Source organism: Chrysoperla carnea, chromosome 4 (genome assembly GCF_905475395.1).
Source record: "Chrysoperla carnea chromosome 4, inChrCarn1.1, whole genome shotgun sequence".
Classification (NCBI taxonomy): Eukaryota; Metazoa; Arthropoda; class Insecta; order Neuroptera; family Chrysopidae; genus Chrysoperla; species Chrysoperla carnea.
In genome coordinates, this window is record NC_058340.1 from 7212911 (window position 1) to 7227301 (window position 14391).

The 14391-nt window shown below is 28.0% G+C and overlaps 1 protein-coding gene across 1 annotated transcript in view; it reads left to right on the plus strand.

The window, feature by feature from the left end:
* Window positions 1-14391, plus strand: part of LOC123298266 (probable JmjC domain-containing histone demethylation protein 2C) — a 551586-nt gene that overhangs the window by 90521 nt on the left and 446674 nt on the right. Inside the window, exons 2-4 of the mRNA XM_044880227.1 lie at window positions 3139-3300; window positions 8528-8641; window positions 10396-10599. Of these exons, the coding sequence (XP_044736162.1) occupies window positions 3139-3300; window positions 8528-8641; window positions 10396-10599 (480 nt within the window). The remainder of the gene's footprint in view (window positions 1-3138; window positions 3301-8527; window positions 8642-10395; window positions 10600-14391) is intronic.

The window sequence follows — 14391 nt, forward strand, 5'->3', positions numbered from 1 at the left end:
TTTTGAAACCATCATTTTAAAATTATATTATGAGAAAAAAATCATTTGTCTAAAACTTTATGCTCATTTAATTTATGTGGTATAAATTTTTATATTAAAAAGTCGTGTTTGCGTTTTCATGTCTTCTTTTTTGTGTACATAAAATATGAAAAAATGTTGTCTACAAACTAGTCCGAGCTCTATTCGTTATAGTCGGACAAAGTCCATCAGATAGTCTTAAATTTAAATTTAAAAAATAAACATAATTATTATTAATCTAACCATCATAGTCTCAAGACACTTAACAGTGTTAGGAAATTTATCGAAATAACATGTTTCTCCTTGGAACATTATAGAATATTCTAGAATGATCCAAGAATATTCTGGAATATAACTTTGGTCACATACAGCTTTTTCGAAACTCAATGTTAAATTGCTTTAAATTAGGCAATAAGCAGATGTGAGGGGGAGGAGTGTTTCAATACTTGCAGTTAAACCCAAAATCAAATTATGGTCAAGCCATGTTTGTCTTTCACAGTTTCCAAAACAAAATTGGCTCTTAGCCTTAAATTTTTTTCGAATAGCAACAGCGCTCTAAGACTATCACTGATTTTGATTACAAAGTGAATATATAAGGTCTAACTTTGTTGATGAATTTTAGAATAACTTCATGAATGAAGACGAAAAGTAAGATAAGAATTAAATTTTTAAACACCTGCTTTGATTTTCGAATTTTATTCTTACTTTTCGTTTTATATTGTCAGATTATAACATAAGTCACCATCAAAATTTAAATAGTTTCTTTTTAATTTGCACCGACTAGTTTTATAGAAAAAAAGAAATTTGCTTCACCTGAAGTGATAAAAAAAATTTAGTCCGATTCTCTATTGTGCTGGCATACTTTTTGGTATTTTACGGTGTATGAAAGTAACTAAAAAGCATATTTAAGCTTTACTCATACTATTTAAATATTTAATTAAACTACATATTGAATTTTATTTTAACCTATTTCTTCCTTAATTCCAACATAAAGTTACATAGATAAACAAAAATAGAAAAAAGTAATAACTAATAAGTATATATTCGATTAATAGTTTGAAAAGAAAACTTTTTTTATGTAGCAAAGTTAATACGTAGATAAAGTAATTGAAGTGTAACAAAAATAAACTTTTTTAACTGCCATCAATTTTTATCTCGTTACTAAAAGAAATTTGATCTCGATATAATGTCTGATTCGTTTTTTTTTCTTTTTCTTTTATTCAATGTTTGTTTTTTATCCATTTATTTTTTATTATTATATATTATATAATTTATAAAAAAAAAATACGATTTGTTATGTATCAGAAAGCTTCATATATTCCCTGCTTTCATGAGAGTAAATCAAAGCTACTGACATCTTTATTTCAACACATAAATAAACAACATGAATCGTCTCATAAATTATGTTCAGCCGAACTAAAATTATTGCAAATAATTTTTTTCTTGTTTTTATTACGTTAGAATGAAGTTCTGTTATTACCTATTTGTTAAACCATGTTCCGACGTCTTATTAAATGACGGACGCTTTTCTTATCTCGGCTATGTGATCTAAAACAAGCTTGGTTTATTAGATTTGATATAGTGATGAGCAAAATAAGTCTTGGTCTTTCAAATTTTTCAAGACTAAAAAGCAAGACCAATATAATACCATTTCTAGATAAGACCAATACTAAGACCCTATCTGTATGAAGTAAGATCAAGATCAAGACTCAACTCTGAAAGACCAAGATCTAACTCTGTAAGACCAAGACTCATAAGACTTTTACCAAACCTATTGTTGAAAATAGTTAATGAACCTCTTAAATTTTTATTTCAAAGTTTAAGTAAAACCAAAAACCAGATTTCATATTTTATGCAAAAGCAGACTTTGATCATTTGATCTCATCATTTTATATAAATAACTAGCTTTTGACCACGGCTTCGCTCGTGATACTTATTCATTTCAATGTATTCCATAAATGATTCATTTAATGAATCCTTGATTCATTTAGAGAACTAATTTTAAAGATTTACCAACTTTACTTACATCCCATAGAAAAATAAGGCAGCATTTGGTGATCTATTCCACTTTGCTCCTTTAAAGAATGAAATAAAAGTGTGATACAGTATACTTCTGTCTCAAACCATGAGCACCTCCTATTTTGGACCAATTCTACCTCCTATTTTGGACCAAAAATGCGACTTATGTCTAGGAAATCATTCACTATATAGGTATAAAAAAATATTCCAAGCAATTTTTTCTAATAATTTTTTAAGATATATCTAATCATCTCTGATGCTAGGCAAAATTTTAAGAATCGGCCCTATTTGTCAATTCGTAGAAGGTTGAGTTTAAAATTCTGATTTCGGTTAAGTATCTTAAAAAATGTGTCCCACCACTTTGTATAACTATGCAAAATTTCAAGTTGAAATTCCTATAAATAACAATCTCTTTTTTTTCTCGGTTAATAATTCACTTATTGCCTTTTCTATGCTTTTAAGCCTCTATATTCTATGTTATATTTAAATAACGGAAATTATAGTAACCTAGAAACTATAATTTATTCTAACCCATCGCTTTTGACCTAATACTTTTTTTTTAAATGTCTTGTCGACCGCTTCTAAAAATATTAAAATATGTAATAAATATAATAAAATAATAATGATAAATAAAAAAGCTTTTATGAAAATTAAAAATAAATATTTAAAACGAATTGCTTTTAACATATAAAAAATTTAATATGAAAACATGAGAAGTGCTTTTTTTATATGTTGTCTCCATAAAATCATAATATGAATCAGATGGCATCTCTAAACAAAACATTTGATTTAAAAGCTCACATAACTTGCATGTTTTAAAAAAGATTTTCCCTTATCATATTTTGTATAAAACTATCATGTTATCAATAAGTCAAAGCAATCATATTTTAGCAAAATGTTAAAACAAAAAACGAAAGGTTGTGCTTTTTATACCATGTATATATGAAATATACATAGTATATTAAGTTTAGTCCCAAGTTAGTAACGCTTAAAAATATTTATCAGTTAAATGCAAGTTCTCTATTTCAATTTTTTCAAAATATCACTTTTCATTACATTGTTACTTCCTGGTTTTATTAACAAGGCATTTATTATTTTTAGGTATTAGTGGAGTATGATGATGTTGAGTGGCACCGACGAGAATGGTTGAGCATCTATAAAGATCGCTTATTTCATTTCTTCTTAGTGGAACAAGCATTGGTTTGGAGTGATCGTAAAGATCCATTTTCATCACATCATACGACTGTACGATGGCCGGCTCTAGTAAGTATAAATTATTTTTACAAGACCTAATTTTTTTTATAGTCTAAACATAATACAAACATAGTCCAAATAGTGCTTTTGATAAGTGTTCGAAAATATATCTAAATTTTATGAAAATTCAAAATATTTAATTTTGCTCTATTACATCGAAATTTTATCCAATTTTGACAAACGAAGTATGTAATTCTACTAAATTTGGGCCATACTTTTCAAATTTGTGGTCAAAATTAACCTAGCTCTATTAGGTTTCAAGAATGTGGAGGCCTGGTCTCGGAATTAAGCACATAAGTGATAACTAGCGACAAACTGACATCACAGCTGAAAAGAATGACCCAAAATTAGTGGGTTTCAAAAAAAATTCCATTAAGATCGGATCAAAATTGCCTGTATTATTAAAAAAATCGAATTTTTGAACTTGATGACGTCATGAAAATTCAAAATATTTAATTTTGCTCTATTACATCGAAATTTTATTCAATTTTGACAAACCAAGTATGTAATTCTACTAAATTTGGGCCATACTTTTCAAATTTGTGGTCAAAATTAACCTAGCTCTATTAGATTTCAAGAATGTTGAGGTCTGGTCCCGGAATTAAGCACACAAGTGATAACTAGCGAAAAACTGACATCACAGCTGAAAAGAATGACCCAAAATTAGTGGGTTTCAAAAAAAATTCCAATAAAATCGGATCAAAATTGCCTGTTTTATTAAAAAAATCGAATTTTTGAACTTGATGACGTCATGAAAATTCAAAATATTTAATTTTGCTCTATTACATCGAAATTTTATCCAATTTTGACAAACGAAGTATGTAATTCTACTAAATTTGGGCCATACTTTTCAAATTTGTGGTCAAAAATAACCTAGCACTAATAGGTTTCAAGAACCACAGAGAGCAATTTCTGAGGTGAAATTCAGAATTTTCAATTTTTTTTATCATTGACACTTCTAGGGGTAGTTTAAATGGGGTTGAAACCATCCTCAATTGCTTTTTGACCTTAAATTAATGAACAACGAACCTTAAAGCTCCACAAGAGACGATTTCTGAAGCAAAGTTTTGAATATAGTAAAGTTTTTGTTTATCACTTCTAGGGGTAGTTTTAGTGGGATTGCAACTGTATACAGTTGCTTTTAAACCTTGAATTCATGATCAGCGACCTCAAAAACCCTCGAGAGACGATTTTCGAGTAGAAATATTGATTTGTTTTCTCTGTTACTATTTGGAATGCTCTGGGGATGAGAAAACTACCCTAATTTCCTCATTTTTTTCTGTTATGCCAAGGTTAGTGCGGCTGAATGTTCCCTAAAGGTCTAAGGTACACGTACACAAAAAATTTTTTAAATCGGAGCTGTTCCACCACTTTTACACATTTGATGGTATTTTCGGAGATTAGGAGATAGTTTGAAAGTATTATTAGTTTATTTCAATATGAAACGACCAACTTCGGGATTTGTCTGTCATTATTATAATTTTTTTCAGTGTATAAATATTAGAAAATAAATTGTTCCGCTAATGCTTCACCATACTTAATATGCAACTAAGCTTAAAATCGTTGAATATGACATTTATAACAGACATTTACATTAAATATAGATAATGTTAATTAATGGTAATGATGATTTGTTAACTGACTTGCCCATTCATAAATAAACCAAACTTGAATAATTGGCGTAATAATTATTTTCGTATATAAATTTATTATGTACATACTATACCTTCAATCCTTTATTAGGTAATGCATTTACCATACACAGTGAAGTATATAATGTGGGCAGTTAAAGTCAGTTGAAATTCATCTCTTTCAGATTTAAAGGAATATGCGTTTTATTTGACTTCTGTTGACTTTTAATAATCTATTGGACAATCCTAGTAAGTAAGACTCTATCTATCGATTTTAATTAGAACCTTTTTATAGGCCACTTTATAGATAACGAATATTATACAGATGTACGGCTTTGCCATAATTATGATTGTTAACTTTATGCTATTTATGATAATTATCTACGATTAAACAAATTAGGTTGGCTGTATTTGGATATTAGGTTTGGCCTGAATGACTGACTGACGGATCAAAGCACAGCCTTAAGCGCTGATAGTAGAGACTTGGAGGGTGTGTTCTTTGTTTGACGAAGGCATCCGATAACGATTTTCCGAAATTCTATCCTTAAAAGGGTGAAATAGGGGATGGAAGTTTGTTTGAAAATCTGGTATTTTTGAGTCCACTACTTCTTCAAATATTATTTCACCTATGGAATGCTACATGGTCAGCAAGTAGTATGGGCTGTATTTTAAAGAGGGCGGGTAAAGGAAGAGAAGACTATAACGCGGTAGTATTTGTTTTTAAAGTGGAAATTGTCCAGCTTATTTTATTTTGATAGTCGTGTTATAAATTTTAAGGTCAGTTTTTATGACGATATTCAAATATGTCATATCGAACGGATAAAATGATCCCCTTTATATACGTTTAAATGATCTCTATTTTGTTTGTAAATTTATTATAGGTAAAATGATCCCCCATCATGGGGGGCGGGTCTTGAATGTGTTGATTTAGAAGCAATGTAAAATAACAATAAATGTTTTATGTGAATTGTTTCGTAAAACTCGCAATTCGGAATCATTTTACCCACCTATTCTTACAAGGCCTTCTAAAAATTTGAACAAATCAAAACAAATTGGTACGTCAATATTGCAACACTTGAATAAAGAAACCAATAATATTTCGACGTTATACATATCTCGAATAGTTTGGCTATTAATTACATTTTTTCTTAGGGGGATCATTATGGGACACCACCTTCTCTCAAGTCCATTTTATTATCCTACTCGTTTCATAATATACTAAACATTGAAAAAAAAACTCAGCCTGTATAATTATTTGTGTGTTCGCTTTAATATTAAACATGTTTCCGGATAACAATTGTAGGCGGTGATTTATGTTAATTGCTTGTACATTTCAAATTCATTGTAAGCGGATAAAATAGATATATGATGGAATTACTAATGTAATGTATTTATGTATGGTTCGTTGTTCTAGCAATATTCTCTTAAATTATGTTTTGGTATATTTTATCTTCTTAAGTTCTTTATGAAGTATGATCTTAGTGAATGTTACGAATATTTATGTGTTGTTTTGGAAAAATCTTTTGCTTAATTATAAATTCAAATAGCAACAACGTTCTTAAAAATAGACAACTTAAAATGTTTATACAATGTGTCACATTTCAGATGAAAACACCCTCATATTTTCGTTATTTTATAGGAAAATCGGTTGGAAATTCTGCATAGTCATACAGGGCAGCAACAGGGCATTATTATCGTTTAAAACTTGTATTTCTTTAGTCGTAATTTTGAGACAACCCGTATACGTAATTCAATTAGTCATAGTTGCGACAAGAAACTCAAACGATTAGTAGACTCCAAGTTAAATGATGAGTGGTTTGAAAAACTGATATAAGCTTTGAGAAATTATACGTTAAAATTCCTACCATCCTTTCAGAAAATACAGAATATTTCGTAAACTGTGAAGTTAAAGTGAGATAAACCCTGATGAAAAACACCTTTATTTTGATCGTAGAATCTGAAAATGAAAAAATAAACAGGGTGTTACATTAAAAAAAAAACTTTGATGCATTCCACATTTCCAGTCACTCTTTATATTACGAAAAGAGTTTTAAAATATACAGTCAATAACTCTCTATCTAGCCATGAAAGAAAATTTTGTTAAAATCAAGCCGTTTTGCCATAATATTCCGTGTCGTATAGCGTGATCAACCCTTAATAAAGGGCAATGAGCTCCATTGGCGTCAATCCGTAATTATTTTTGTAAAACCAGTATTCATAAATTAATGACTTCTTGAAAATAAAATATTCTTTATATGTATTAAATATTTAATTTAATTTATCATATATCTGATGGCTGTATGTGCAGTGCCGTACAGAATTCTATGTGTATACATTCATATATTATTGTTTGATGTAGAATGGCAATTTCCACATAAAGGGCTCAGATGTTATCGAATGATTAATGATCTCTAATGCATTTAAAATCTACACACAACCCACATATCCACGTCTATACATTATATTAATATTTTATTTAAACATACATTTTGTGTACAATGAATGTATGCATATTCCATTTAGATTTTAGTTATATGTTCGATAATTCTTAACAAAGTCAGCTATTGATGAATGTGTTTAACTTTACTGACCTGTAGCTGTAGCCAACATTATGTATTCGTTATTATTCGTTATATATTATTTAAATGATTTCCAAATCACATATGCCATGTTAAGTATTACTAGCTCATGTGAACATTTCGTTGTTGTATCCGATTTAAAACAAATACTGTAAACAAGTGAAATTTACAAAATTAAAAAATCTCTTCAAATTTTTCGGTTACGGAACCCTAAACTCGCACTTCAAACATATCTAAGAACACTATCCATTAAATTACTTTTTTCCTTAAAGGATTTTGAAGATCATCGCCACTTTTTAAATTTTTTTCGGGTACGTTAACTTACCTGTCAAACGAAATCAAAAAAATTAAAATCGACTCATTCGTTTAGGCTCTACGATGCCACAGACAGACAGACACACACAAACATAGCTGTCAAACTTATAACACCCCCTTTTTTTTTAGTTTGGGGGCTTTAAAACACGCAGTGTTTTGTCATGTAAACTCAGCCTTACATGAATATAAAGAGTATTATTTAATACAAAATAATTAAAAGATAAAGGTAAAATTAGAAGATATTTAATGTAGGTACTATTCAACGCTATTAACAATAGAAATCCTATTATGATGGACTTTTAGTTGCGCAAGTAAAGTGTATCACTGCATAATCTCACTGCATAATAATAATTTTAAATGTGAAAGTTACGATGTTTGTTTGTTTGTTTGTTTGTTAGGCTTTCTCGCAAAAACTACTCAATGGATTTGAATGAAACTTGACAATAGTATACCTCATACATCCGAATAACACATGAGCTATAATTTATAAAGATATATTTAAAAAATTTATCTATTGATTTGACATTTTAAAAAACAGAGTGAAGGAGGTACAATTTTTGGACATCTGGTTAATCAGGATTAACAGCCTTACTTCTTACATTTAAAAAAAAACTGATTATTTGATACATATACTTTTATATGTGTAAAAAAATTGAAGAAGTGTAATTTTACGTTTTATATTACTAAATACGTTTTATTTTTTTTTTACAGTCTTTTTCTGCTTTGGTGTCAGCTGTCGATATGTCATCGTACTTACAACCAATCGAATTTCTTGTTGATAGAGAACTAGCTTTTAAAGATCCTTCAAGAATTAAACCATTCCAGGTAAGTTTTATATATAAAAATATGTATAAATACTAACTTTCGAATTGAAAACTTTAATTGATAATTAAAAATTAATTTTTTAACAACGCTTGAGTGTTAAATGAAACTTAATTGTTTTTCGATCTTTGTTCTTATATTAGTCCAGAAGTTTTAAAAATTACAAATCATAATTAACGCAGTGTTCGTCAAATCGAAAAACATCAAGGGATTTTTTTTTAGAATTTCGTTTTAGCTTACAGATTCATGTTAATCTGCAGATTTATTATTAAAAATTAAGTAAAAATCTTTAGTTTTATCTGCGTGCCTAAGAAACTACATTTATTTAAGACGTTTTAAGACACATATGCTAACAGTAGTTTTAAATAGCTACATTTCGCAGTAAAATTTTAAAAACCCATGAATATATATTAAAATCCACGTACAGTGTAAATATGTTTACATAATAAAATAAATGTTGTATTTTAAACTACATAATTTTGTAAAATATTTATTAATACAAACAAGTCCTTTATAAAATATGTAGGTTTATTGTAATGTAATGAATCCCACAACATGTCAACTTGTCACTGATCCAATACCCAGACTTGTGTATGCAATTGCACCTGTCCTCTGTGTTCTGTACTCTGTAGTGTAGTATATGTAATACACGTGGTTCATATTTATACCTCTATAGCTATTATAATATTATGTTTATGGATAATACTACATTCCACCATGATGTAATCGTTACAAACAACACTTCAGTTAGAGATAGGATTAGAAACTAATTTTATGTACCTATTTAAAGACAAATATGGGAAGACGACTTATCATGATTTTGTTATTGATAATTATTTTAAAAAGAATTTTTAATGCAATGTATAAAATATTCAATCTATTTTAAGCGTTGATAGCAAGCTAGTTCTAATAGTTTGACACAAGGCTATAGCGACTTGTAGAGACCGTGGTACAGAAAGGGTGCTTTGTAAAATGATTAATACATACTTGAAATTTCGTAAGTGGCTTCCTTTTGGCGTATCTACCAAACTTCTCTCTACGCCTTTTTTCGAAAGCGCTCCGTTTGAAAAAAGGAGCAGCAAGGAATTTGTCGATCACTATGACCACTTATTAACATTAATAATTATTAAACAATAAAGTTTTTTGTCCGACAAAAATACTGTACCGATGATCTTGTTTACGACCTCGAACATGCTGTACTTAGATATTTTTGTCTTTCAGATAAATTCTCTGCTACGTTTTTTCAGACCGATAGCTTAACTAAGACGTCATCGTATTCGTTTGAAAACACAGCGGTTTCGACAAAAGTCGTCGAGATAATTTTGGTAGGCTCGCCATAAGGTAGCCACTCGCGAAATTCCGAGTTAAGAATAGTAAAATTTCAAGTAAACATGATAATTTCAAAAAAATGAACTTCTTTTTTATAATTTTTCAAGACTAAACGCTACCCCCCTTTAAAAAAATTAAAGCATTGGGTATACTACATAAGTGGTCAATAGGCCATACAATTGGCATAAATATATCAATCAAATTAGGTATTTTAGTGTGCGATGCATCAATTTTGTTGCGGTTTTGTATTCTAAACAACTAACGGGCAAGAAATTTTACATTATTTTTCGAAGAAATCCACTCTACGATAAATATCAAAATAAAATTTTGAAATTTGGTTTTAATTCAAATTAAATTAAACCTAAATTATTTTATAATTTTGTTTTAATAATAACGATAATAATTACCATTTTGGTACATTTTTATAGGATTGGGATCCAAAATTATCTGGTGTACGTGATTATCCCGAACTACGTACAGCTGTTAGACGTTGGCTTGAATTACAAGATGGTCAACGAATTTTATTAACTACACCAAGTGTCCTTGTTGGCTATAGAGTAGAAGTATATCGGGCAGAAGGCACAACACAGTGGTACACAGCAGTTATAATTGGATACAATGAATCTACAAGGGTATGTATTACGCATTTTTTTTTCTAATTATTACATAAAGTAGGCATATATGTTAAATATGCCTACTTTTGAAGTCATTTAGTTATTTAAATAATTGGACAACTTTCAATAAAATTTTCAGAATTATTTAGACTTAGTTTAACTTCTTATAAAAAAATCAAGCTTTTTATTAAAAATCCTTGGTGCTCGTAAATCCTTAAATGTTTCAGATTTTTTAATCGATCTGTAAATACGTGTACAGCTTGCAAATGCATTTTAAAAGGAGTTAATATTTGCGTTTCGATTTTTACAACAATTGTTTGTTCTTTTTAGTTTTTTTAAACTTTTATTTGATAAAAATAACACAATGCCAAAAGTATATTATTTAAATTTACTGAAAGATAAGAAAATACAAACATCGTTTGATCTAAAAACAAAATAAAATTGGCTAAATATTAAAATGCAACGGCAAAGAGTTATGTCGTTGACATAATTATTTTTAATTATTTACCATAAAAACTAACTTGTTTCTAAGAATACATATTAAAAAACTATTTACTGTAAATTACATATTGGATAGAAATGCCGGAGGAGTAGATCATGATGTAATACGAAACATACACCAGACAATGGTGTTTGCAGCAAACCATGCCATTACAAAAGAAATAATAAAAACATGTATATATCAGCTTTAAGCTTCCTTCAACTAAGATAAATTTAGATAAACAACATTCATAAAGCTTTTGTTGTTGTGCTTTTGTTTTGCATCGAATGAATTTCATATATATGGTGCTTTTATATATATATCATTCTTATTCACTTCACAAACAATTCTCTTTCTCTTTCTTTTGCATGCATGTGTTTATTTTATTCATAAATGTATATATTGTTATGTAATTTTGTTATTATACTTCTCTTAGTTTAAACTACTTCTGAAATGTATACAGTACCGCTGGAATATAAGTAAATTTTCCGATATAAAATGTTTAATTGTTTGAATATGTTACTTGGTTTAAAATAATTTATATTACTTTTTCCTGGAAAAATAACATTCAACAGTCTCGTTTATCTAACGTTCGCTTATACGAAATTCCTCTTACAAAGAACAGTAACTTAAATCAAGTAATTCTTCTTTGGATTAAAGATTTAATAATTGTAGAATGAAGAAAAAATTATTTTTCATTTCGAGAAAATATTTCTCTTAAATTATATCTAAGGTTATTTGCTTAGAAAGAAAACTAATAAGTGAAAATAAACAATTGACCGAGTTAATTGTTGAATGCCTTATGCAAACAGTGTTGGATATATCATTGCTTGCATTATTTTCAAAATAAACTTAAAAAAGTTTCATTATACTAGAAAAAAAATTGCGATGTTAAAGTTTGTACACGAGAAAATCAAATGATGCATTAATTAGTTATGCATGTTATTTTATACATTTTCTGTTGGTTGTGGCTATCTAGGTGCCTCCTCGCAGACTGACACTAGCTGAAAGTCTAAGAATCTTCAAATTAGTTTTTTAAATCATTAAAAGCTGCTTATATAAGGGACAAACTTCATCTTTTTATTTTGAAATCAGAATATATATGTTTCAATTTCAGAATATATATGTTTCAAGACTAAATATATGATATTTTTAATAGCTTTTGATGTATTAACAAATTTGTTAATGTATGTTAATGTATTAACAAATGTATTTGATTTATTTACAATATCATAACCCATTATTTCCATTTGTTTAATGTCTTGACTTACATAAAATGTACACAGAAAATTGAAACAAAAATACGTTTGATTTTGGTTTTCAAATAAAAAAACATTAATCTATTTATGGTCAATATTGCAAAGGAAATTTTTTGTATAATAATGTTGGGAAATAGCTAATAGTGAGTTGTTTACGGGTGTGGTACTACGTAGGACGAATATATATATTTATATTATATTATATACTTAAACACAACTCACAAGATTGGAACAAGAGTACTAAATATCATCCAACAACTCTTGTTGCGAGCACGTATCTATAACATATAATCATTTCTATACAGAATTAATATATTTATGCTGTTATAACTTTCCTGTTTATTTTCTTCGTTCGTAGCATGTTTTTCTTCGTTGTTATTATTTTTTTCTATATTTTTATTTTGATACAAAACAAAAAAAACAAACTAGAAAACAAACAAAGGAACATTTTCTGTATACAATGTACATAAAGTTATGGATATTATTTGTTATACATTCTTTGTATTATTTTAGTAAAGAACGTATCTTGTATTTCTTGAAAGTTGTATGGTGAATATGAATTATATAATTGAATACTGGTTACTGTATACATAATAAAACATACACTGGGGTAATGTTTTTTTATTAAGTATGTAATACAATTATTTTTTAATGCTTGTAATTTTTATTATATCATGAGAGAAAAGAAAATTCGAGAGTAGTAGATCTTCAAAGTCATATTTAACCTTCATTAAGTGATTCTTATTGTAACGTTCTACATCCGTAGGTTCCTTATATAAAAATCGATTAACTATCTGTACTTCATATTCTCAACTCATATATTAAATAATAATTCAACAACCACTACTCGTACTGAAATACTGTCTCGTTCTGAATGATTTCTCCATATCGACTCCCTATATTTCCTCAGCACACATAATTACATGGAGTCTCTACCCCTATCCCCATATATAAGAAATGTGAAAGTAAGATTGTTTTTTTGTTTGTTTGCTTTCTTTCACGCAAAAATAAGAACACTCCATTATACAAACCCCATTAAAAAAAAACCAAAAAAAACGAAATCGGTTCATCCGTTTAGAAGCTACGATGCTACAGACAGACAGGCAGATACACACACACACATGGCGGTCAAACTTATAAAATCTCTCTTTTTTAGAAAGATTTATAAAAATATATGGTATTGCTAACAACTAAATAAAAATGCCAAAATATTATAATAAACTTATCTAATTTTTTGACGCCTTTTTTTCACACTAAACGCCACAGAAAAGAGACACTTTTTTTGTATTTATTACAAAGTTAGTTTATAAATTGGCAGTTAGATTTCGCATAGGAATCACCAGAGAAAAACTTTAGGTACGCGCTTAAGGCACCGGTACGCAATAGAAAACTCTCCCCTATATTATCAAATCTCCTTGAATATTTCTCATAAAATTGTAAGTCTCTGTAAATAGAATCTTTATTATTTTCTTATCTTGTTAAAATTCTTATAAAATAAAAAAAAAGCTCAATTTTACATTTACGAGTGTATACTTGCAAGTATTATTAAATCATATGCTTCAAATAATTTCTTTAATATATTTAATATTATTATTAACTTTTATATAATAAATAATGTTTCTATAAAATATATTTTATTTTTATTATTTGATGAGTATACCACAAACTATAATTTTAAGGTTATCATATTTACTTCATATGATTTTTATCTCGATATTTCTCTGTTATTGTTTTTCAAATTTTTTGTATTTGGGTAAAAAAAGCATGTTTAATGTAGTTCCTTATATAAAACTATAATCATCGAGACTAAAAATTTTAGTCTACAGTCTACTGGAATTTTACAGTATGCTAATAATTAAAGCTTTGAATATCGATATTTAAGCGTTTGAGAAAATTAAGTGAAATTAAAAAAAAAAAAAAAAAAAAAAACTTTATGTATAGCTAAGGACTACAATTCATAATTTTTAAGTAGAAAATATTTTGAAATACATTTTTTTTAAATCATAGGGAAATAATAATAGTAGATCAAAACGAAATGCCTTATCTACTACCGTCATCGATTAATGACAA